This window comes from Pholcus phalangioides, unplaced genomic scaffold, assembly GCF_987345545.1.
Source record: "Pholcus phalangioides strain wild (caught in Gottingen) unplaced genomic scaffold, Ppha-v1.0 ptg000011l_1, whole genome shotgun sequence".
Taxonomy (NCBI): domain Eukaryota; kingdom Metazoa; phylum Arthropoda; class Arachnida; order Araneae; family Pholcidae; genus Pholcus; species Pholcus phalangioides.
The window spans coordinates 6,080,321-6,105,093 of record NW_028301604.1 but is presented as its reverse complement, the minus strand read 5'-3'; the positions used below and the strand labels follow the sequence as shown (position 1 = coordinate 6,105,093).

The 24,773-nt window shown below is 33.6% G+C and overlaps 1 protein-coding gene across 2 annotated transcripts in view; it reads right to left on the bottom strand.

The window, feature by feature from the left end:
- The window catches only part of LOC149079983 (acetylcholine receptor subunit alpha-like), a 217,503-nt gene that overhangs the window by 22,227 nt on the left and 170,503 nt on the right, over positions 1 to 24,773 (bottom strand). For both annotated transcript variants that reach the window (XM_089238903.1, XM_089238904.1), the window contains one exon: positions 614 to 794. In XM_089238903.1, coding sequence (XP_089095029.1) covers positions 614 to 794 — 181 coding nt within the window. The remainder of the gene's footprint in view (positions 1 to 613; positions 795 to 24,773) is intronic.

Here is a 24,773-nt window from a genome sequence, read left to right as displayed (position 1 = left end):
CATCCGAGAGAGTCCTGGTGGTAACATATATCAATACTCAAATACGCGCTCACATATACAGTATACAAGAGGTTAGTGTGTCAGTAATAAATGATATTCCAATTTTTCTGCTTAAACATGGGGAGACTATTTATGAGCGTCAAGGATTGTGGTAGGCTATTCCAAGTTCTGGGTCCCAGAGAGTTTACATTATTGTAGAAAATGTTAGTTCTGGCTTGGGCTGGTATCAGATGAGTACGGGTTCAAGTGCTATAATGATGAGAATCGAGTCTTTTCGGTTATAATAGCATTACTTGTGCAGCCATGGAATTTCATTGTTTTGAACATGAGAATGGAACTAAAATAATCATGTAGAAACCAGATTGGTAGTATATTATACATGAAAAAGAGGATTGTCAATTGGGAGATGGTTTGGTTAAGTGTTTTATGTAAAAATCTCCTCTGCAGAACACAAATTTTATTTATAATGCTATCAGTGGTCCTGCCCCAGACCAGGTGACAAATTAACAGGAGGGGAAACAGTTTCTTCATAAAATCATAACTTTTTTTTTTCTCAAATCTTTTAAATAAATTATGGATTGAATTATGAAGTCCTTGTATGCAGTCAACTTACCTTGAATCCATCGTACGTCCATGATCCGAATTTCATGAGGCATGTCTGCACGTCGAATGGAAAAAATTCGACGTCAATTTCGCAGGAACTCTTGTAAATGGCTGGAGGCTTCCACTGTATGTGGCCCCTGTTGTTTAGCTGGGCTTTTGTTTCCAAAGTTACTTCAAAATTTCCATCAGCACTATTTGTACGAAAAATTTCAATTGCATTTTAGAATTACAGCATTTTTATTTAAAAATACTTTATTTCTGTTTTTCTCTGCAGATTTTTATAGCACTACTGAAAAAAGAGTATTGTACTTGTAACACTAACCAACATTGACTGTTTATGTTTTACGAAACATTATTTTAGCCATAGACATAAGCTTAACTAGACTGTTCATCCTATTGCCTGGTGCACTCTTTTTTGAAGCACACACACCCTCCACGTGACGAGTTGAATAACAAGAGCATGGTAACGTGGTGGTAACTTAGCGTGCCACTTCGTATTTTTGGTGACGCATGCCATGTAATGCACGAAGGGTAGAGGAAATTTAGATTCGCGTTATTCGTATCTTTATTTAAAAGCGGAAATAAAGCGCTTTTTTTATTATGCAACAGCAATAAGTATATGGTGCTTAACTTTCACTGATAACATTCCTAATCAAAATTAGTGTAGTAATTCTATTTTTGTGCAATAAATTTCTTATTTTCCACTTTTTACGCGATTAAATACGTAGTTCATAATACATGATTTTATAATACATGTTTTTGAGCATTTATTTCAGTTAGATTAAATAGAAATACAGTGTACACAAGAAAATTTTCCATCACGGGGAACTAATTAGAATTCCTTAAAGCCAGAGTCCCCCCCCCCCCACATCCTGCAGCACGGCCCAAAGCAAAAAGTTTTGGTGGGGTCCTAGGGGGGGGGGTATATATACCCAGGATCGACCTTAGGAAGGGTGGGGGCACAAAGTCTTGAAGAAACACAAATATTTTCTTTTCGAAAAATTTTTAGTTATCATTCTCTAAAAAACATTTAAATTGACAGAAATTGGTTAAAATGTCATTTAAGGGGATTTTTTTCGATATTTTAATTTTTTAAATCAAAGTATTAAATTTTTTTTTAATTTTTGGTTGGTTTAGGGGGGGGGGCACGAGCTCATATGCTCCCATTTCCCTGCGTACGCTTCTGGTCCCTAGGCCAGATTATTCACGAGCAATACAGTGGATTTATGTTGAGGAAAAACAAAAGGAAAAATTGAAAATTGTTCTTGCCCCCGAGCCGGAGTCCTGTCAGCCGTACCCTTGTACGGGCCATGGCAAGAACACCAAAAAAAAAAAAAAAAAATCATAAATGGATGAGCCACGGATATGAATTAGCCATAAGAGCTGAAAATTTACTTTTCATGAACATTCCATTCCCAAAATGTATACATCTGACAAAATATCGACAAATTTGCACCAAACATATTTCTGATTCGAGAAAACATAAAAATAATAAATTTCAAAAATTAATCGCAATATATTCATTCTAAATCAATATAAAATGACAATAAACATTCTTATTTATCTAAATAATGTATTTTGATGCACAACAAAACTAAAAAAGCCATATCGGAAACGATATTGTACACCAAGCTTCTATCAGCAGGGCACTTTGCGGAACAAAATATACAAATAATAAATGGTAGTGCAAAAAAGAAAAGGAAATTTGATTCACCGGTGAAAGGCGATTTTGCTACCTTTAATAAATGTTTCATTGCAAAAACACTGCAGGATTTTGGCATATCGGGCGATTTTTCAAACACTCACTGTGTCCACGCGTGTAATAGCTATTCTAGGGGTTCTTAGTCTTTTTCAGCCACGATCCAAAATCAACAACACGATCAATTTCGTGACCCATTGTTTTATTTTTAATTTAAAAAATTGTTATTAAATATTTCCGATTAGCAAAATGTTTAGTTTCGAAATTGAAATTGGTAGAACAGATACAAACACACACACACCACCACCACCAGTCTATGGTGTCTTAACAGGTTGGCCAACAGGGCCTGAGCCCAGAGTCTCAAATCAAACGCCCCCCCCCAGAATTGACGATAGTTTTTACTAATTCTGAAATTATTTTCCTCATAAAGTCTAAATTTTAATTAATTATGGAATTTATTCTCTCTATCGTTATTTTAGAATTACTTTGCTTTTATTTCAGAATTATTTTAGAATTACTTTGCTTTTATTTCAGAATTATTTTAGAATTACTTTGCTTTTATTTCAGAATTATTTTAAAATTATTTGCTATTAATTTTAGAATTATTTTAAAATTATTTTGCATTCATTTTAGACTTATTTTTCATCAATACTCGAATTAATTTACTTGAATTACGGAAATGTTTTTCATTAATTTTGGAAGTGTTTTTCATTAATTTTGGAATTTTTTTTCATTAATTTTGAATTATTTTTCATTAATTTTGGAATTATGTTGTTTCATTAATTTTGGAATTATGTTGTTTCATTAATTTTGGAATTATGTTGTTTCATTAATTTTGGAATTATGTTGTTTCATTAATTTTGGAATTATGTTGTTTCATTAATTTGAAATTTTCATCATGCCTGAATTTTCATTAATGTCAGTTTAATGTGTTCATATTTTCAAACAAATTCCAGCATTTACTGTGCGTTCTGTAATGATAATATGCCCTTTTGGGTGCCGACTTCTCCCCAAAGAAATACTATAGCATATATTAAATCATGGCTCATAGAGAGGCCCTCAAAAATATCCGGGTCTCAGCCCAGGCCACCAAAACCATTGACACCACTGAAACCATTCGAACAAAAAATGAATTAACACTGCAAGTTAATTCATCTCAGGAGCCCCTTCTACCCAAGTTTGGGTCACGGCCATAGATTAAAGATATAAGATATAAAGATATAAAGATTATTCTTACTCTGTGGTCACGACCCATAAGTTAAGAACCCTTGAGCTATTGGAACAACAAGGAATTTCTTTTTTCCACTCGTAAGGCAGTTAGGTGCAGGAAACAAAAAGAAACCCTGCATGCGCGATCTAGTGTTATATTACATTTATTATTTTTTAGCAGTTTCCTCTGTAGAAACCATATCTGCGTAATGAGCAACATGTTTTATTACCGATTTCAGAAATGCACAAAACTTTTCTGTTGGGATGAAAGAAAGGACGGAAAAGTTCTATTGGAGTCATTGTAATGCCGAAAAGGGAAGAGATATCCAATGGTATATGTTTTTCGTGATTGGAACCCAAAAAGGTACCGTTCATTAATCTTATACTTGATACGGCACGGGAGTCTAAACTAGAAAAAAAAATTATTTGTACAGGTTCCTGTTTTTGTTTCCAGTCTCGTTTACTTTTGTCTTTATCAGCGGAAGCCAAATGTTCCTACTTTTTGTTTTTTTATCATTATTTCTTTTTTTTTTTTTGTTATTTCTGATCACTAGACGTGCACCTTTTTCGCGATTCCAAGTGCACCTTCAAAACCACTGATTTCTCGGTCGTAATTTCTGCAGCAGTTCTTATTTCTTCGTAGCACGTGTTCTTAGTGAAGTTCGATTGACCCGGGGACATCATGAGAGGAAGCTAAAGAGTAAGAAGCATCTAAAAGATGGAAATGCAAAAAGTGTTCAAGAAGAAAAAAAAATATGGATATGAGGGAGAATAAGGTGACATATAGCAAACTTTTTCTTTTCTCATATTTTTTCCCGTACATTTTGCACCGGGCACAATTTAAGCGACACCCACGGCCATTTCAAAAGTACGACTGAAAATGTCGCATCCATCGCGTCTTCGTTTCACGGGCCATGTATTTCGACATCTCAATTTTCTTCGAGTTTTCGTTTCACGCTTCCAAAGCAATTTGCGCCTGTACCACCATATTCTGAAACTCGAGGAAAAGATGTAGCAGTAGGTGAGTATATTGAACAGTCTTTCTCACACGGCTAAAATGCGGAACAAACCTTGAGCATGTCAAGTATTTAAGCATATTTAAGCATAGCTTACTTACTATATATCATACAAACTAGTCATACCCTGTTACCGTGATTTTTTGTGAAAAATTCCTGTTTCCTAAATTCAATACCATTCGTAAGCGTTATGCGATTATAGCTGAGATGGAAACAATAATTATGATGGTATAATCAGGTAAGAATGTATTGTATATTCAAACAGAACACCACATGTAGCCAAACAAAGCTTATTTTTTAAGTGCTAAAAGTGAAAACCGGGGAAGCAGATAAATATTCAAACTTTACCAATAAAAAGATTTTAAAAATCAATTTGGGCCTTAAAATTTTTTTAAATCAAAGTTTTAATTTTTAAAGAATGGATTTAGTCCCTATTTTAATGTGTTTAGTTAAACGTAATTGCCGATCTTGAAAAAGTTCGTTCAAAATGATGTCAATGTACATGTGCCACTCTAATTAGTTTCAAAACTCTTGGAAGTTTGCTTACTTGACTAGCAAAGAAACAAAAACTAATACCAAAATTACCTGTATTTAAAAAAAAAAAAGAAAACGCACTTCTTTCTCGATGGATCAGAATGCTATCAAATATTGCACTACACATGAGGATAGTTCGTACACATTTTGGCGTAACTTAAAAATTTAATTAAATATTTTAATTACATTGAAGCAATGTAGGAATTCTATAACTCCATACTTCTTTTAGAAGGTTTATCTATCACAAAATGAGTACATATTTAAAATAGATTTAGTCAACATTTGGAGACATTAAAAAGTTAAAATTACTAGTTAAAATATAGGTAACATGACGTGCGTGAGTGCTAAGTAAGAAACAAGTGAGTAACAAACAGCAAAACATTAGTCGTCTTAATCCCTCAAGCCCGGAAGAGATTTGAATGAATCCCATCTCGTAGATAGGAGGAGATTGAAATGGAATCGCCGGTTTTTGTAGATGTTTAGTTAGAAAATTATAATTTTTAAACTAATCATTAAATGAATTTGAAATTTTTTATGTTTATAAAATAACGTCTTGTCGATAATATTCTACAGTATTATTTACGTTACCTAATTTTTTTGTTTTCTATTTGTCAAAATTATTATCTTTTCTCTTCTACCACGGCCCAAAAATCGGATTTATAACTTAGCCTCGTTGCTGTAACAAAGAACTACTAACTAAATTATACAAGGCATTTTAGCTCAAAGGGATTTGAAGAAGCTCTTCACAATTATAAATAAACAGGGTGTTTTAGCTCAACGGGCTAAAACATGCTCTTTGTAATTATATCTTGGATCCCCACGTGTTAAGCAGCAAACTTTCATCACTGACAATAATATAATAATTATGATTGTGCAAATCCACATTATTCCTCTTTCGAATGATACCAAACACGCAGAGATCGCGAAATCATATGATGGATTAAAAAATTATAAGATGTACAGTTTGCCGCCACTACATGGCATGGAAATTCCGGGCCCGACGTACAGAGTACGTCTCTCGACGTTGAGGGGTTCAATGCATTCCAACAACATTTACATTTGCTTATTAACAAAAGAATCCAATTCAAGAAAAGTCATCGTCACTGACGTCATAACCCTTTTTTGCGGAACAGTCTCTAAAGTCATAATTCTTTCAGATCGGCCAGCTATAACTTGCATTTTTGGTTGAATTATTTTTTGAAAATTGGTGTTTTTTTCGGAAATATTGGTTAACCGATATTTAATGTACTTGTATGCAAAAGTGCACCCCGACTTACGCGAATACGATCTACACGATTACTGTCGGTCCCACTTATAATTTCGCGCTTTCGGGATATAAATGCATCGTTCACTGTAAAGAAGAAAAAAACGCCTCCGACTTCATACAAAATATCATGTTTGAATAGTGAAAAATGTGTTCCAAATTTTAAAAGAACATTGTTAATAAAAATAAATGAGAATACATTCATAATATTACCATTTAACGCAATGCAATAAAATGCCATATGACAGTATTTCATGAGTTTTCTTGGAAAAAAAGTTATTCGGAGAAAAAGACGCGACATCTTAGCGATACCGAGATCGTTCGAGCGGTATGTTCAAGAAAGAGCACATATTGTGGAGATAATAATATATGAATGAGATAGATCTGATACAGTTTTTATACTTTAAAAGCACAGACACGTGTTCCCGAAGGTTTCAGAGTTGTGCGTGCCGCAGCTGCTGATATTAATAATTCATAGAACTTTGACGACCACGTAAATTATTAGCGTTTCCCGATCAAACAAGATCTAAAGCCGATCTATTCAGTTTTCTGTCACGAAAAATTGTTACTGGAGGAGAAGAAAAAAAAAAGTAATTGTTATCTCCTATACGAGAGAGAGAGAGAGAATTTTGATCAAAACATCAATGAGCACATCATATAATATTTTTATAACTTGTAGAAAATAGGTCTAAATATGCTAGTAACATAGTTGCTTTGCCAGGATAGTTTATACATTTTTTCTCGAAAATAAAATAATATTTTCTATCTAACGTTGTTTTACACCCGTGACTTTTTGCTCATGTGGAATTTCATATATCAAGTGATAACATTGTAAATTTAAAAATGTATAAGGAAAAGCGAGTATTTTTGTTTTTTACATTTCTGCATTTTCTTTGTGATGTATGCGCTGAATTTGCATTAAAAAAATATGTATATGAATAAATAAATATTATGGAGCAACCAATTTTTATTTTTCAAATTATTCTAATTTGAAGGAATGGTAGGAACCTGAAACCTGTACCTTCGTACAAAATTTGATTTTTTGTCAATGACTAATGTAAGTTATTAAAAATAAATATCATGTCTGAAGAAAAGCGATTTAAAATAATTGATACTACAAGGGTAATATGAAATAGGGGATTCAAAATGTAGAAAACGAACTAAAATTGATCAAGAATACGATTTAATGAGCCTATGCCAACAAAAAATGAGAAACTTCATAGCTTTATCTAATAGTTTATGATGATTGTGGTGTCATTGTTCATTTTACTATCTCACAGATGCAATCTTTATTCTCTGCCCCAAAACTGTCCGGGTGAGCCCACGGAGAACATGACACACACATCATTCTCAGACTTTCTTCTCCTTTATCTACTGAAAATATCCCATCTTAAACAGATGTTTATGTGGTACACTAGATGGGTGCAAAGCCAAAATCTGATGATATGTATTAGCTTTAGATATAACCTGACAGCGGTTATTTTTGAAAATAGCTTACCATCTAATCAAAAGAATTGCTAACTAAAAAATTAGCAAAACATAATAAAACTTGTGTGATGTACATTGTGCTTGTAGTGTCAAATTATTAGGCACTCTTTCAATAATTAATAAAGATTTTTGAAAAATTGTCTGAATAAATTTCTGGAAATTGAAGAACCAATTTTTTCCTATAGCAGATAATGATACTGGCAATCGAGCGACACTCGCGGACAACACAAAGCGGACGAGGATCAGTTGCACTGCTCGTAAAACCTGTCAGTCAAATCCGAGGGTTAATTGCACTGGACTCCCCTCTTATTAGATGGGTGAGTTGCACGGGAGGAGGCTAGATAAGATTCATCGAACCTTATCTCATCTCATTATCTTATCTATGGCGTATAGAAGTCTCTATAGAAGTATGTACTAGACTAGTGGTTATTAACCAGGGATGCCCCTCGGGAAAGCATTTGTGGGGGGATGCGAGATGCAGAATAACACAAAAATGTGGCATGTAGCTGATTATATTCCTGAAAACTGAAATGATAAAAATATTGAATTGTTCATTTCAAAAATACTAATCTCATCTATCATTTTGACACCTAATTTTTTTTTGTTTCACTCACAGAAATGTATGCGTGAAATTTGAATGCTCCCAATATTTATATACAGTACGGAATTCGAAAGGATTTAGAAAACACACACTTTATATGCAGAGGCGGATTCAGGCTCCGCGCGCAGAAGAAAATACTGTATTGAACCCCTTAAATTAGAAAAAGTGTAAATTTTAGGTTTTACGGGGCCTTTCACAAAAGTCGGGACCCAATGCACCCGCCGTTAAATACGCCTCCTTTTATATGCAATTTTCAGTTGCTTTTTCAAAGTTTCTTTTTCTGTTAGGATTTCAGACCCATTTATAATGAATGATGGTAATTTAATAGAGAATTATTTTATTGAAATGCGAGCCAGCCCACGTATTTAAATGGAATTTCAAAACTCTTATATGGAAATATTTCCGTGTGCTCAGTTGGAACCATTTCCAAAGCTAGAAAAGACAGCTTTGCAAACACTTCTACTAGTCGCTACTCCTTTGCGAAATGCGGTTTTCATTACTTTTGCTTGTGAAAACAGTAATCACAGATCGCTTGAATGTAGGTGATGATATACAGGTAGCCTTTTTGCATAGAATGAATCTCAATTTAAAAATTTCATTTATTATGAAAAAGAAACAACAAATTGGTCACTAAAAGTCTACACGCACAGTAATTTTAAATTTGTTGCATTGATACCCGTAACCATTTTTTTCAATATATAAATTTTGCAATTTAGAGGATTAATATTTTAAATTTGAAATTTTTATAACAATTAATTACTGGATAATTAATTTAGCTAATTACAAAAAATCTAAATTTTCACGATAGTGACTTTATGCCACTGCCTGTCCTAAGCATAGATGAAGTGAAGGAAAAATAATGCGGGGAGAGGTTAAAAAAAGTCGTACATCAATAATCGGTATCGGCAAGAAAGTGGGGGGAGGGTCCAGTGCAATTCGGACATAGATAACGGGAGTGAAGCAGTACAATTCCGTAGCCACACCTACCATCCAGTGCAACCGTTAAAGCACCATAGAGGCATTTTGAAGTAGTATGGTGGCTATTCCCGAAGGCAAATAACACCGTTATTCCATATTACCCGACTATTGCATAATCCCCGCAGTTCCTATATACAGGATGCATAGTTAAGTCTCTGTTGCCGCAAATTACTGGCGAACCGTAATCCTAGAGTTTTATATGGATACTTAGAACAAGTATCCATATAACGTGTAGACCACGGATACGTCAATTTGCAAAGGGGTTGTATAGTTCTTAAAATAAAAAAAATTAATATTTTATACGGACACTGTTCTAAAAATCCCAACTAAAAAAGCTGTTGCGCTGTATCTCCTGAGGCCAACAAAGAAAATTCCCCGCTTGCAAGTGCTATATATATATAAGTGCTGAGATATTTGAATTAAAAAATTGGAGAAAATGAGTGAAAGAAGCGTTTTCCGTTAGTTGACGCAGTTCTTTCCCTCATTTTCTCCGGTTTCCAATTCAAATATCTCTGCGAATATTGCACTTGGGAACGAGGAATTGTTTTGGGCTCAGGAGAGACAGTACAACAACTTTTTGTCTCTGTAATTGGGGTTTTTAGGGCAGGATGACCAAATAAAAAAGTTAATTTTTTTAAATTTTAATAATTATACAACCGCTTGCAACATGAATGACGTATATGAGGTCTACACGTTACTGGGATACTTTTTCCAACTGGATTTATCAGGATTGGGGTTTTGGACAGGACACGCGGGATAAACTGTCCAAAACTGTCTGAAACTGTCCGAAATTTCCAAGTTTCAAAATGTTATGTGGAAATCTTTGGATTTTTTTTGTTTTTTCTCATGAAACTATCATATTAAAAAAAATACTAGCAGAAAATAAAACAAACTAAATCAAAAATATTTAAAAAAATAGGTGTCAATTGTTTTTTTTTCTAAGTCAACTGTTTCACCAAATTGATGGTTTCAAGCTAGAAATCATAGTATAAATTAATATCACTCATATAACTTAATATCATTAAATAAACAGAGTTTCCAATTTTTTAGTTTGTTATAAATGTAATTTCTACTTCACATATTATTTTTTATGTATGATTATGAAGCAGGTACTGTATTTAGGACAGTGCTTGTCCAAAACCCTGCCAAACACTCTCCAACACTTTTCTTTAAAAAATACATTATATTGAAGGTACCAAATACGCATAGTCACAGTTATAATCATTGCATTATTGTGAAACTCAACGTAAATATTATTTTTGATTAGATAGCAATATAAAGATGTGAATATATATCAATGGTGTAGTGTTTATTTGATGCAAATTGTTCTATTTTGACTTCTCAAACTTTTTTCTTTAAATTTTAAATTGATGTTTCTATTTTACATTCTCAATTTTTAAAAACTAATTATAAATAAAGGAAAATATCTGAAGAAAATAAGGCCACTATGTAGCACCTACACATGACTAACAGAACACAATTTCACAAACACTCATTACGCCTATATGATGATAAAAGACTTCAAGACCCAAAGTTTTTGTTAAATTTAAATTGCTGCTCTTATGTGGCTAGAAGCTAATATTTCACCGAATAAATTCAAGCTATATTTACAATTCTATCACATGGGGACAGCAATACGAAAAACACTGGAAGAAGGCTTATCAAAAGACTATCTTTAACACGTTGGTTTTTTATGTCCCCCAAGTTATGCATCAATTGAAATAATATTTTCGATTTTTTTTACCTTAGCAATCATCTTGGCACAGATAGGGCAGCTAAATTAGTTATGTGTTATCGAATGTTAAAAGGCGCAGTTGCGCTTGATTATTAGTGCTCGATTATTACGTAAGTTTAATTTCATTCTGTAGTCACAAATATCTATTGCTTTTTTCTACTTTTCATGTGACAAATTTTTATCCCATTGTTGTATCTTTTATGTTTTCATAAATCTAATATCTAACCTCAAGACAGTTCAGTTTTCAATTGTTGGATAACCTGATATCAGTCATACAACCCTTTACATATACTGTTTTGAATTTCAAAATTCTATTATATTTAATGTAATTAATGATATAATATATTTTATATAATATAAAGTTTAATATTTGATTATAGAAGTTACCTCTTCATCAAATTGCAAAGTTTTTCACTTATAGTTAGTTATAAATAGGAGGTTTTGAACAGTACGGTAAAAACCATGGTATATTTACCGTGGTTTTTACCGTACTGTATAAAACCCTGCCAACCCTGGGATTTATGCTTCCAAGATCAATGGTTCATCAGTAATTTGCGACAAGTGGACTTAGCTATGCATTCTTTATATTATAATTACTGCTACGGTATTAAATAACTGATCATTTTTTAAACAGCTATATTCAGTTTTATGTATTTTTAGATGAATCAGCATTTTGGATTATAAACTGCATTGTCAGAACAAATTGCGTTTGTAAGGAAAGAGGTGAGTAGAACAAATGAGCGATAGAGTCTAATTACTTCTAAAGTGGATGTAATTTGGTATGAAAATAATTTTTATTTCGGTATTTGGAAGGGAGCTCTTTTGTTAACAAACGTATACTGGTAATTATGTCCTGATAAACATTAAATGACAAACGCATTCGTTTATTGCCGTTTCGAAATTCAATTTATCCGCTTATTCGAGCATCTGGTTACACTCTCGATATTAAAATTGTAATTATCGAGGAAAATCGTAACAACCAATTCTTTAACAAGCACAAACGTGGTTATATCTTTCATTAATGATTCAGAATTATACAAATAGTTTTAAAGTTTGTCATTAGCGAGACAGATGAAAATCAAATATTTGACTTTGAAACAATAGCTAATTCATATATTAACAACAAGCCAATACCATTTATATAATTGATATGATTTTTTTGTCAACTTGATTTAGTTAGTAACTTTCAGTTTCACGCTAAAATACTTTAAAGTCTTATATATGACGTACATTTTTATGTGAATTTATTAGGTTGTGTTTGTCTCTATTAAGATACTTTCTTACAAATGCAAATACAAATACATAAGCCACAACATGCAAATTACCCAGAGAGGTAGCTGAAAAAATATGCCCATAAAACATTGATGTCCCACATAACTAAAATACAGCAGCCCAATATAAGAGCATATATCACGAAAAAAGTAATAATTAATACTAGATAACACATTGCCCATAGAAAATATTATGGTTGTCGTTTCTAAGTAGGATATTTTCTCGATTTATCCCATTATGTTTATTGTATTTCTTTTTAAACGTGCCAATCGTGTTAGCATTTACGATTCCCGGAGGTAAGCTATTTTATTACCTCCCTATTATTACCTCCACAACCCTATTAGAGAAAAACTGCAATTAATAGAAACTTCAAATTAGAGAAACCTCTTCTACTGTTAGCTCGAGCATAGCCCGGCTCTATCACCATATCTGGATTTAAATAATATATTTTATTCTTCACACGCCGACTTGAAACTTCCATGCGCATCACCATAAACTGAATTGTGCACGATCGCGCCAGGATCGGCCTTGGTTAGGTGTGAAGGGTGCGGTTGCACCGGGCCGCAAAGAATAAGGGACACAATTTTTTTCTTATTTTTAACGAATGCATATGTAATGATTATTAAGTACATTTTTTTATTAGTACCATATTGTATGTATCTGTGAAAGTACTGATTTCTGCAAGGAAGAAAAGTAGGGCATTTGCCACAATAATTCATATTTTTGGTCTGAAGGGTACGCCTTCCACTATATTAGTTATATCAACCAATATACAAAAGTCGCCTTCACGAAAGAAAGACCATACTTTTTTTGCCATGAAATTTGATTATCGTGCTTTTATTGACTTTTGAAAGAGCAGTTGGACAGTTGATTTTTATTACTACTCAGATATAAAACCGAACTTCATCTTGAAAAGGTTCTTAACAAAGCAGACATTTGAGGGCTTTTTCAACTAAGGACAAAGATTTAGTTAGTTCACATTTATTGCGCCGTATACAAGGTGAACGCGGAAATCACTTTGCCGCAAATTACTGATGAACCATTGATCTTAGAGGCATACTTTGAGTTAGAAAAATTATTCAAATAACGTATATGCTTCACACATTCATATTGTAAGGGGTTGTATAACTATTGAAATAAAAAAAATCTTAATTACCGGCTTGTTTCCTTCATTTGTGCTGTTCTTTTGCACGTTTTCTCCGATTTTTGAATTTGAATATCTCAGTGAATATTGGAAACGTGGAGCTTTTGTTGTACTCAGGGCAACATTTTAATTGGGATTTTTAGAACGGGTGACCAAATAAGAAGTCAATTTATTTATTTTAATAATTATACAATCTCTTGTTGCAATATGAATGACGTATCTGAAGTCTACACATTATTTCGATAGTTTTTCTAATTGGAAGGATGCCTCTAAGATCAACGGTTCGCCAGGAATTTACGGCCAAGTAATTTATATAAGCGTTCCCCCTGTATATTATTATATTCTAACAAACTAAAAATCTTTTGCCCTAGTCCGGTGATTCCCAACGTGGGGACCCACGCCCCACTAGGGGTCAATTTGATTTTTAAGGGGCAATTTGAGAATGAGTTTTCCTATTAAGGCTTCAAACTTTTCACAACTCTTACCATTTTTATATCAGTTCAAAAATTTATTATTTTTAAAAAAAAATTCTTGATTCTTTCTTTTAATATTTTTTCTTCTTTTTTCATTTTTCACTTTCAGCGTCTTCTTCAAAAGGGGGTTTGACCAAGTGACCTTAACGTTTTGTGGTCCACGGACCCACTGTGTCTATAAAATGAAGAAAAATGAAGGTCACTTTGCAAAATAATACTCTGCATAAAACAATGAGTTAATTGTTTTCTCCTCCAATCTCACGGGCCCCTTGAAGTTTATCCAAAAACCCCTGGTTAAGAACTACTGCTTTTGACTAAGTAGATCGCTTTTTTGGCTCCCTCAACATGAATAGGTGTTTATTTTTTGAATAAGAATTACAAAAAGAAAGAGACATATAGGGGGGGGGGCAAAGCCCCCGCGAAATTTAAGGATGAAAAGCAAAAAACAATGGTTTTACATTAAAAATCATCTTTGTTATGAAACTATGAAAGTTCACGAAGGGTCGGAGGTTACCTCACTGACAAAAGTTCTAGTTATGGTCCTGATGGGCTAGGGGGCATCAGGATTTCAGAAAATCTTTTGTGGGGCGTAGCGAGAAAAAGTTTGGGAACCACTGCCCTAGTCGAAGACCCTGAAGATGGTTACTTAGTTCAGAGCCTCCTCAAGTCAATGGCTGGCGACGTATCTGAGTGATAATACGAATTGGCTGCCTAAGTAAACTTTTAAATCTCAATAATGGCTCGGAAACCAAATTTCAAAGAGAAAACTTTGGGTTTTTGTTTCGTGACACCGATTTTTATGATTGGAAAATAGACATTGTAAAGGACTACAAATTTCAGTTTAGTCAAAAACTACAGTTAGAAAAACAAGCCTAATACAAACAGGCTTGTTTTTCTGACTGCAAGAGAATACAAAATTATAAAATCTCTCATCGTCTTCTCTTTCAAAACAGGCTATCCAGTGAATCCTGATGGAATTTTCTCAATCAGCTACGATTCGTCGAATTCCAAAGAGCAATAGACTCATTTTTCTTAGCTTAGAAAGCAGTATTTGTCACTGGAAGTGAAATTTTGTCATTTCGAATGCAGTTGTTTGGTCCGGAAGAGGCAGCCAAGGATTCGTTTTTAAATATTTGAGAAGGTGAAGAAATCATCAGAGAGACCACATACAAACACAAACCGGACGGAGACGCTCGTAATGGGATTTTAAGCTCTATTTCATAGCCAGGTCATTTTTGTTTTCTTTCCGACGTAAACTGTTTTTTTCCCCATAAACCATTTTTTGGCTATATCGAGTCTCCCGCATTTTAGTTTGTCTGACTCTCTTTAGCTTTGTTACTATATTTTCCGAAACTCGGAATTTACTGGTTTTCTTTCTATCATGATTTACTAAATTGCCAAAAGTTTTGAAGGCTGCTTCTAGACAAACTTGAATCAATGGGCTTCAGACTCTATATTTTGCTTTTCTTTTTATTGCAAAACAATAACGCAAGAAACGGAGTAATTTTTATTCCAATGTATTCATGCAATAATATCTATGCTTTGAAATTATTTTTGTTGAATGCTTAAATGCATTTTTATTAAAACCATAGATTTATTTTTCTATTATAAACTTCGTGTATTTTTTGAGATATCTCTAGGGTATATAGATGTTTTGGGCAAAAAATGAATTTTACTGAGAAAGTGATTTTTTAAAAAATAAAATTATATGTTGAGCTAACACAAAAAATTATACGGTGCAGTGTGTGAGAAATTTTTCTTTTTCTTCTGTGCATGAATACTTTTATTTCATCAAATCCGAACGATACTGATTCAGATTTTCATGTCATTATTCTATTGATTCTGCGAAAAACAGCATTTAATTCTAAATTATGAATTTTATTGTAGTTTTTTTTTAATGTATTATTGTTAAAATTTATTTGAGTCATCAAAAAAATCGTCTCCAAAAATGGGAAATAAAACATATCAGTATACTGGAGGCAGCAAGTGTACGATTGCTGTTTTATTTCGTCTGTTATTTCTGTTTTAATTTATCTGCTATTTCTATCTCATTTTGCCTGTCATTTTTTTATCTCACTGTCATGTTACTTACAAGATAATAAATAACCAGCAAATTAACCAAGATACCAAACAACTCACAGGCAATCTAACGCTTACTCAAACATTTTCATAAGGCAGCCCTAAACCAGTGGTTTGTGCTTTAACTCCACGATTGCCAGACAATATGAATATTTACATGACTCTCAATATATGTAGTTTCACTATTTTTCTAATTTAAAGTAAATTTTATTTTATACCGTTGTACTTTTTTTTAAAACGGGTATTTTTAAATACTATGAAATTTTCTGCGTCTAACTGTGTTGAAACTTTTGTTCTAACTGTGCTAAAATATTTTTTAAATATTTTAATATAAACTGCTGACAGACATTATTGTATATACACATACTTTTCACTAAAATGCTTTTTTCTCAAAACTGTTTTTTGTTAGATAAGGAACATTTTTTCGAACACCATTCATCGAAATGTCTCGAAACTTTGTGTGTCTCTCAACACCATGTTGTGACATAGTTTATCACTAGGATTTTTTATTAAAATTATTTTAAAAATTTTTATGGCACAAAATATAGGTAAATTTTGGTGATTTTTGAAAAGGTTGCATGTTGTGTTGAAGTTAAAATTCAAGAAAAATATAGCCAACAATTAAAATCCCAAAAGCTCGCGTTAAAGTATGTAACACCATAGTGTCAAGAGACACACAAAGTTTCAAGACATTTAAAGCAGTGGTGTTCGAAAAATTATTCCTTATCTAACAAAAAATTTAGTTTTGGGAAAAAGCATTTTAGTGAGAGAGAGAGAGAGAGAGAGAGAAAGAAAGTAACATTAGCTTGTGTAATGCCTGCAAGCAGTTTGTATTGAAATATTTGAAAAAAATTTGTAATACAGGTAGAACAAAAACTTGAACACAGTTAGACGCAGAAAATTTCATAGTATTTAAAAATTGGAAAATTAGATGGAAAATTTGCGTGCACCAACCTCCTTAATATTTAAACATTAGAAATCTGGGAACTTTGATTTTTTTTGAAACTGACGTTTCTGAATGAGTTTTGAATAATAATTAATATCATTGATTTTGTTTGTTTTTGCGGTTGTTTAAAATTCCAAAGTAAATTTTAATTTCTCTCTCTCTCTCTCATTGGATCGTATTGTAAAACCTTCTCAAAAAAAAATCCAGCTTTTACAGATCTACATTGATTTTTTATAGGAAAATATGATTAAAAAAGATAAATGAATTTCCATATCTTTATAAGAAAAAGAAAGATATCACGATGATTGACCGTAACGATATACGAATAAAAACAAGAAAAATACATTTACTTAGCTTCATTATCATTCTTTTTTTTTGTTGTTGAATAAAATGACAAGCACTTTATATGATGTTTTTACCCCTCTGGATAAAAACAACTTTTATTCATTTATTTATTTAATTTTTTTATATGAAGCTGAGTTGTTGGAAAAATAAATTTTCTGCGTTGACTGTGAGAGTTAAAGAGTGTGACGACACTTCTCGTCCTTTTTCCTAAGAAGCAGGCTTCCGAATAAAAATGAAATGAAATTTACCCTGCCAATTCCGTGTTTTTTTTTTTCGTTCTTGTTTGCTTTTTCATGAAGAAAATAATGAAGGAAAAGAGAAAAATGAAAAAGGAAGAAAAATCCTGCCAGGAAAAATGAAGCAGAAGGTGAAATTTGTGCTTCTTCCCTTCAAAGAGTCCACTGTAGAGCTTAACTAAAATCGATATTTTTTACGTTTATTGGATTCCTAGATTTATATTCTTTGTCGTATTTTGTTTTTATTCTTCATTCTTATTTCGGTGTATAACACGCATCACTGTTATGTATATATATATATGAAAAAATAAATAAATAAAAACGTGCAGAAGAGGCGTTCGAAGTTTGGCAAGTACTCAAATTTTTGAATTTGGAGCAACATACCCCTTACTCTTTCATTCTCATACTCTTCTATTCTAAACTTTGCATTTTTGCCAAAATTATTATTATTTTTTTCCATGTCTAAGGTATAATTTATGGGTTCTTGCCTCACTGAATATCACATACCTGCTGAAGGCTTCGCCCTCAATTTTCATTGTTGTTCTAATGTAAAATGACGCTAACGAAAAAAATGTTGCTCGTCATATAATTGCAGAGACACTTAAGCCAAGAGTCCCAAACTCTTTATCCTGTTCGGAAAAGAAATTTATTTAATAACTGCTGGTAAGATAAAATTATCGATTAACCTGCCAAATAACATGATGGTGATGATGAAAAAAAAATGGCACTGCTATCTTGCATCAGTGAATAATTGCTTGTCCAGGTTTAAGGAATACGTTTTTTTTTCTGGTTTTTTTACCTAGGTTTGAAAGTGCTCTGTTGCAATTTGGTTGAAACGCCAGTTTTTTTCTTCAAGATTTGACATAAATTTTTAAATTAACTCTTTTTAGGCTGGGAAAAGATTATTTTCGGATGGATATCCCCTTCATAGTGACTGTTAATGCGAAAAAAAATTCAAAAAATATGAGATAGAGAGACAGGAGTAAAAAATGTTTTATAAGGAATTGTGTTAAAATATGAAAAAAAAATGTCATATTCAAGTTATGTTATAGCTTATTATGTTATAACTTTATATTTCATGATTCACATGCTCTAATAATCTCATATGTGCGTGGTTGTACTTTACCGGAATTAAACCATATAGATAGCAGACAAATATAATTTTTCGTTATTCTTTTGATGTCATGCATGAATTTATAAAGATTTCTACCGGAAATATAATGCATTAATAAATACCAACGAACATTTTAGAAATTTACCAAAAGGTTAAAATTGAGATCTGATTAGTATAATTTGTATTGAGAGAGGAGGTGGTATAATTTGCTTAATATTTCTGTTGTGGCGGATATGCAAATGAAGATTATTCCGTCATCATAGCTTGTGCAGTGATTTGTGCCGTGTGATGCGCATGCGTCCAGCGTTCTTTAAAATAGTTGATTTTTTTGTTATGTTATCGCTCACATTGTTCTGTTTGATTTGTTCATCAATAGTTTGTTCCGGCTCGTCCGTGATATTTTAGTTAAATGTTAAATTAAAAATGAATTAAGTTATACTTCCATCGCCTGACTCGCTTAGTCTGATCGTGTGTTTGATGAGTTTTAAACCTCGAGTTTTATGATAGCGCAGACTGTTGTTGATCCGGCTAAAAGCGGTGACACATTTTATGTGGAACCGTACACTGTTATACATTATATTTCTTAGAAATTTAGACACAATTCTTAGTCGTTTAAATAATAGTCGTTTTTAAAAATAAATTCCATGTAAATGGCATATTTGTCTTTGTATTGAAATTTGATTAGTATAGATTTTAGAAATTTTTCCATTATTTTTTTCGCATTTTTGTATTGTAAAGTTGAGTTCATTTAAAAAAAATCAAAATTTGTATTGTATTGTATTTGTATTTGTATTAAACATAATTTTTTAAACGTATTTTTTTTCGTTACATGAAAATTATCAAAACTAAATACCAAAAACTTTAGTTTGTATTGAAGTGATTAAATTAATTTTATTTTAACTGTGTGTGCAATAAACGAATTGTTTTCGGTAAATTTAATTTAAACTGCAATTATCTAATTTTAATAAATTTTATTAATTGCAATGAATTAATTATTTTGGATAAATTTAATTTCTATTGCAATAAACTGACAATTTTTGATATAGTTTGTCATATATAGCCCTCTGGTGGCTCGTCGTCCATGAGCTATTAGCTGATCGGTTTCACCGTCCATTGCACGGTTCCGTTCGGCATATATACGCTCTAGCGAAGGAAAATCTCTATCTCCTCTGTAGCTTAGTGGTCAGAGCACTCGTCCGGCTATCGAGGGACCCGGGTTCGACTCCCGGTAGAGGCAGAGATGAGTTTTTTCCTTCCTTAAAAAATTAACATCTTAAATAATAAATATCTTCACAACATCCAGTCTTCCGTATATCTTGTATTAACAAGTGGAGAGCGACATTCTTGTCATATAGTTATATATTGAAATTAACTTTATCTTAACTTTTAATTTAAATTAATGCAAAATAATATAATTGACTATACTAGCATGCCATTAATTTAAAATGTTGTGTGATTTTGATAAACTAATCACATATATATATATAATATTTTTATTTTCTAAGTTTGTCATCGTAAACTGAAATTAGTATAGTTATCCAAAATGTGGTTTCATACATTGGGATTTTTCACATTTACAGTACATTCAACAAGTCGCTGATGGTTATTTAATAGTTTGTAAAAAGTTTCATTGACTTTAGTTGTTTCTTGTGTAGCTGTCATCTCGTACCGAGTACAGATCTTTAAACACTCGTGTTAGCATTGTTTAATTCTCTCACACACACAGATCCTAATAACATTCATTATATGAGATTATTTGACATACTTGTATGATACTTGTTTGCTCGATTCATGTAGCTCTAAGTGTTTTGATCCGTCCGTTAATGAGGATAACAAGTTACAATCGTATTTAAGGGAAGCTAATCTTATTTATAAATCCCATGTGAGTCGAAGGTCTACAGAATTGAGGTTGCTTCCGTGTGAAAATTTTGTTAGCGGAACTCTTTACTAAGGAGAAAGGCGTTTATTGCTAAAAAAGACTCAAATGATTCAGTCAAGTTCACTTGTATAGTGTACCTATTTACTTAATAGAAGAAAATTACGAAAATAATAATACGAAATACCGTCAACTGGAACAACTTTGCCAGTTTTTGAAAAAGATGATGTTTCCGTCCTGCCAAGTTTCTAAACCAACCAATAGAGGCGCCAATGTTTTCATTGCACATAGAAGACATCGAATGATGGCATTTTCGTACATTTTAGCCTCAGTTTTTTACAGATCTTTATTAGTGGTTTTTGTTTTCGACTTGGAGTTTTTTGTTGCCCACAAAAGTGTCTCGCCCTGTCCGTTCATTCAAAGGTAATCAAAACCTACTTGTGTTTGATACAGCATATAATCCTCTTTCACTTTTATATGTAAATTTTATGTTGCATTTAATTCAATAGTATTACTTGGTAATGTTACACCATGAAGTTTGGTGAAAATGGGACAACTTTTCCAACCTAGAATTTCGCCATTTTCTCAAATGCTTGCATACTTTTTTCCAAATCGTGCATTTTCGTGTTTATTTTAGAGTTCATTCAAATACGAAGATGCATTAGTACCAGGTTGGGAGGTTGCAAGTATCAAAACTATGATGATACTACTCTGCAGCCAGATTTTACAGAAAACAAAAGGCAGCGAATTGATGTGGCACCAGGAGAAGCCGTTGACGAATTGCACTTGATGGAGAAGGCAAATTCCTTCCGGGTACCTCAACAATGAATCGGATTGGAGCAGTGCCGACTTAACGCATGGGCCTATCCAGACATGGCCCCGAGTGCAGAGGGATCATGGGCGGAGATACGTGGGGGGCATTGGCCCCCCAGAGTCAAACGTGGATTGATGTAATGTATATATGTATAGATGAATTGACATCATCATCATCGTGCCCCCCCCAGCAATAATGTCCTTGCCCCCCCCCCAGACTAAAATTTTTGAAATTAAACATGTCTCTCTAGGAAGGGGTCTCAGCAAAATCACTTTTTCCGTGGGCCCAGAATGCTCTTGACACGCCCCTGGATTGGAGAGACTCGTAAAAAGAACACTCAGAGGAATGACTATCAGAAGCTATATGAATCTGTGACTGTGCGTTTTCTCTACTGGCACAATCTGAATCAGAACCCGAGAAAGATGCAGAACCTACTGAAGAGCTCAGACAGGAATTAGTCACTGCTCCTGTTCTCGCTTCTTCCCTGCGAAAGTGAACATGTTCAACCATAGACGAACATGATGTAATGATGAATCTCAACCTGGTCCAAGAGATTGATGGTATGGTTCTTGATCAGCTGCAGTATGGAATGTTTGTTGTAGTAAAGTTTTTGGCAAAAAAGTGTCAAGCATTCTGTTGGTAAACTCACTCAATTTTATATAGACGGGGAGTTCAAGTTGTCATATACGATGGAAACAAAATTTAACTCCACAAACGCACCAGATGATGCTTAACTCAATGTACAAGACATCGTGTACGTAATTGACTTTCCTTACTATGAAAACTGTGACAAATTTTCCTTTTCTGACGAAAAATATGAAAGTTTTTGAAGTTTGTTAATTTTAAACCTTCCGACTTTAATGTTACAAATACTTTTGTGTACCTTTCTTTACAATAAATAGTTAGTACTAATGTGTAAGGTGTTTTCATAGTTTAAAAAGCTTTTTACAGGTGTTTTACATTGGTTTTAACACAGATAGCAAAGTTGCCTCGTCTCGAGGGTAACTTTGCCAACGACGTTTTTATTTTTTTAACATAAATGTTTGCTTAATCTCTCATGTTTCCATAGATTGTGAAACTAGAGATCAAGACAGATGGTTTGCGATCATTTTCAAGAATTTTCGTATATTATACAAATACAAATACAACGCCACAACAGGCAAAATGCCTAACGAGGTGGCTGATAAAAAGATGCCCATAAAAATATGGATGTCATATGTTTCAAAAATACAGCAACCCAATTAAAAATGCAATTAACACAAATTATAAACAATATATACACATGATAAAATATTATACAATGCCCATAAAGAATACTTATGGTTGTCTTATTCTAAGAATGGAGAGCTTCTCGATTTACCCCAACATGTTTATCGTATTTCTTTTTAAACGTGTCAATTGTGTTACAATTTACTACCTCCGGGGGTAAGCTATTCCATTTATTAACAACCCTATTAGAGAAAAATTCCCTGCGACACCATAACCTTGCATTGTCCCTCACCAATCGATACTGGTGTCCCCTTGTAAAAGCAGTTGATTGGCGGTGTACTAAAAGTTCATGGTCCATCCTATCCATCCCATTGAAAATTTTGAACACTTCGATCATATCTCCTCGACACCTGCGTTCATCCAATGCAAACATATTCAAAAAATGAAGTCTCTCTTCATAACTCAAGCCCTGTGTGCCAATAAGGACACGCGTAGCTCTTCTCTGCACCCCTTCAATCAAGTCTATGTCCCTCTGTAGGTATGGTCTCCAAAACCTTACAGCATACTCCAGTCCAGGACGAACTAAGCCTCGAAAAAGCGGAAGAATGACTTTAGGAGAACGCGAAGAGACCTTTTTGAAAATGAGACAGACCAAGCATTCTATTCACTTTTTTGACAACCGCTGAACAATGTTCAGAAAACTTAAGTCGCTCGTCAATGAGAATTCCCAAATCGGTGAACCTAGTTGCATCCGGGATAGTGACACCATTCAACTCGTAAGAGAACCGTGGGTTGTTCGAACCAAAATGAGCGACCATGCACTTATCTACGCTAAACGTCATGCTCCATTCATTTGCCCATGCTGCAATCTTGTTTAAGTTGGTGTGGAGCAACTCCCTATCGCTTTCCTTCCCGATTACCCCCATTAGCTTCACATCATCTGCGAATTTGCTTGTAATCCCATCGATACCCTGATCGAGTTTGTCGATAAAAAGTGAAAAAAGTATGGGGCCAAGGACACTTCCCTGAGGAACTCCACTTGTGACGTCTGTCAATCGTACAACAATTATCGGTTGACAAAGCAGTTGAAAGAAAAAAAAATGTGGCAAACTTGTCCTACGAAGGTTTTTAACAACTGGCTGTTGCGAAGATATATTTCGAAAAAAGAGAAAATTCAACTGCCCCTGCGGGGAATCGAACCCACGTCCTTTCACTTTCCTGGTGAACGCACTAGACTACAGAGGCACAGAATCTCTCAATCTTTCCTTGGAGCTCGTGTACACTGAAAGGGACCGTACATGGACGGCCGGGCCACACTCAGGCCAAGCTCACAACTGCTGACGTCACCAGATGGCGACGTATACGAGGATGACGTCACTCTCCGCTACCATACGAAGGTTTTTAACAGCAGCCAGGTTTTGGCAACAGCCAGTTGTTGAAAACCTTCGTATGGTAGCGGAGAGTGAGTGACGTCATCCTTGTATAAGTCGCCATCTGGTGGCAACGTCAGCAGTTGTGAGCTTGGCCTGAGTCTGGCCCGGCCGTCCATGTACGGTCCCTTTCAGTGTACACGAGCTCCAAGGAAAGATTGAGAGATTCTGTGCCTCTGTGGTCTAGGGCGTTCACCCGGATGAAAGGACGTGGGTTCGATTCCCCGCAGGGGCAGTTGAATTTTCTCTTTCCGAAATATATCTTCGCAGCAGCCAGTTGTTAAAACCCTTCGTATGGTAGCGGAGAGTGACGTCATCCTTGTATAAAGTTGTCCTAGTTGACGGTATTAAATAATACTAAGTAATACCAAAATTATGTAACGTGTATATTACTTGATTTTCACCTGCATTTATTTTTGTGATCATTCTTATTAAATTTAAAAGTGTCCCATATATATAATTTTAAACACATGATATACACTCGTTGTTTGTTGATTTTTTAGTGAGATAAACTGAAAAATTTATTCGTGAAAGGGACTTCTTTAATAGCTAGTATGTGCTAGAACTTTAGCTTAGGACAAAAAAATAAACTTCCATTTTTTCCGGTACTTAGATTTTTTCCTTACTGTGTAAAAATATAACTGTCAGACTGAAGCACTCGAGCACCTGAAGTTTTTCCGTAAAATAAATCTCCCTTGTGTGTCATGG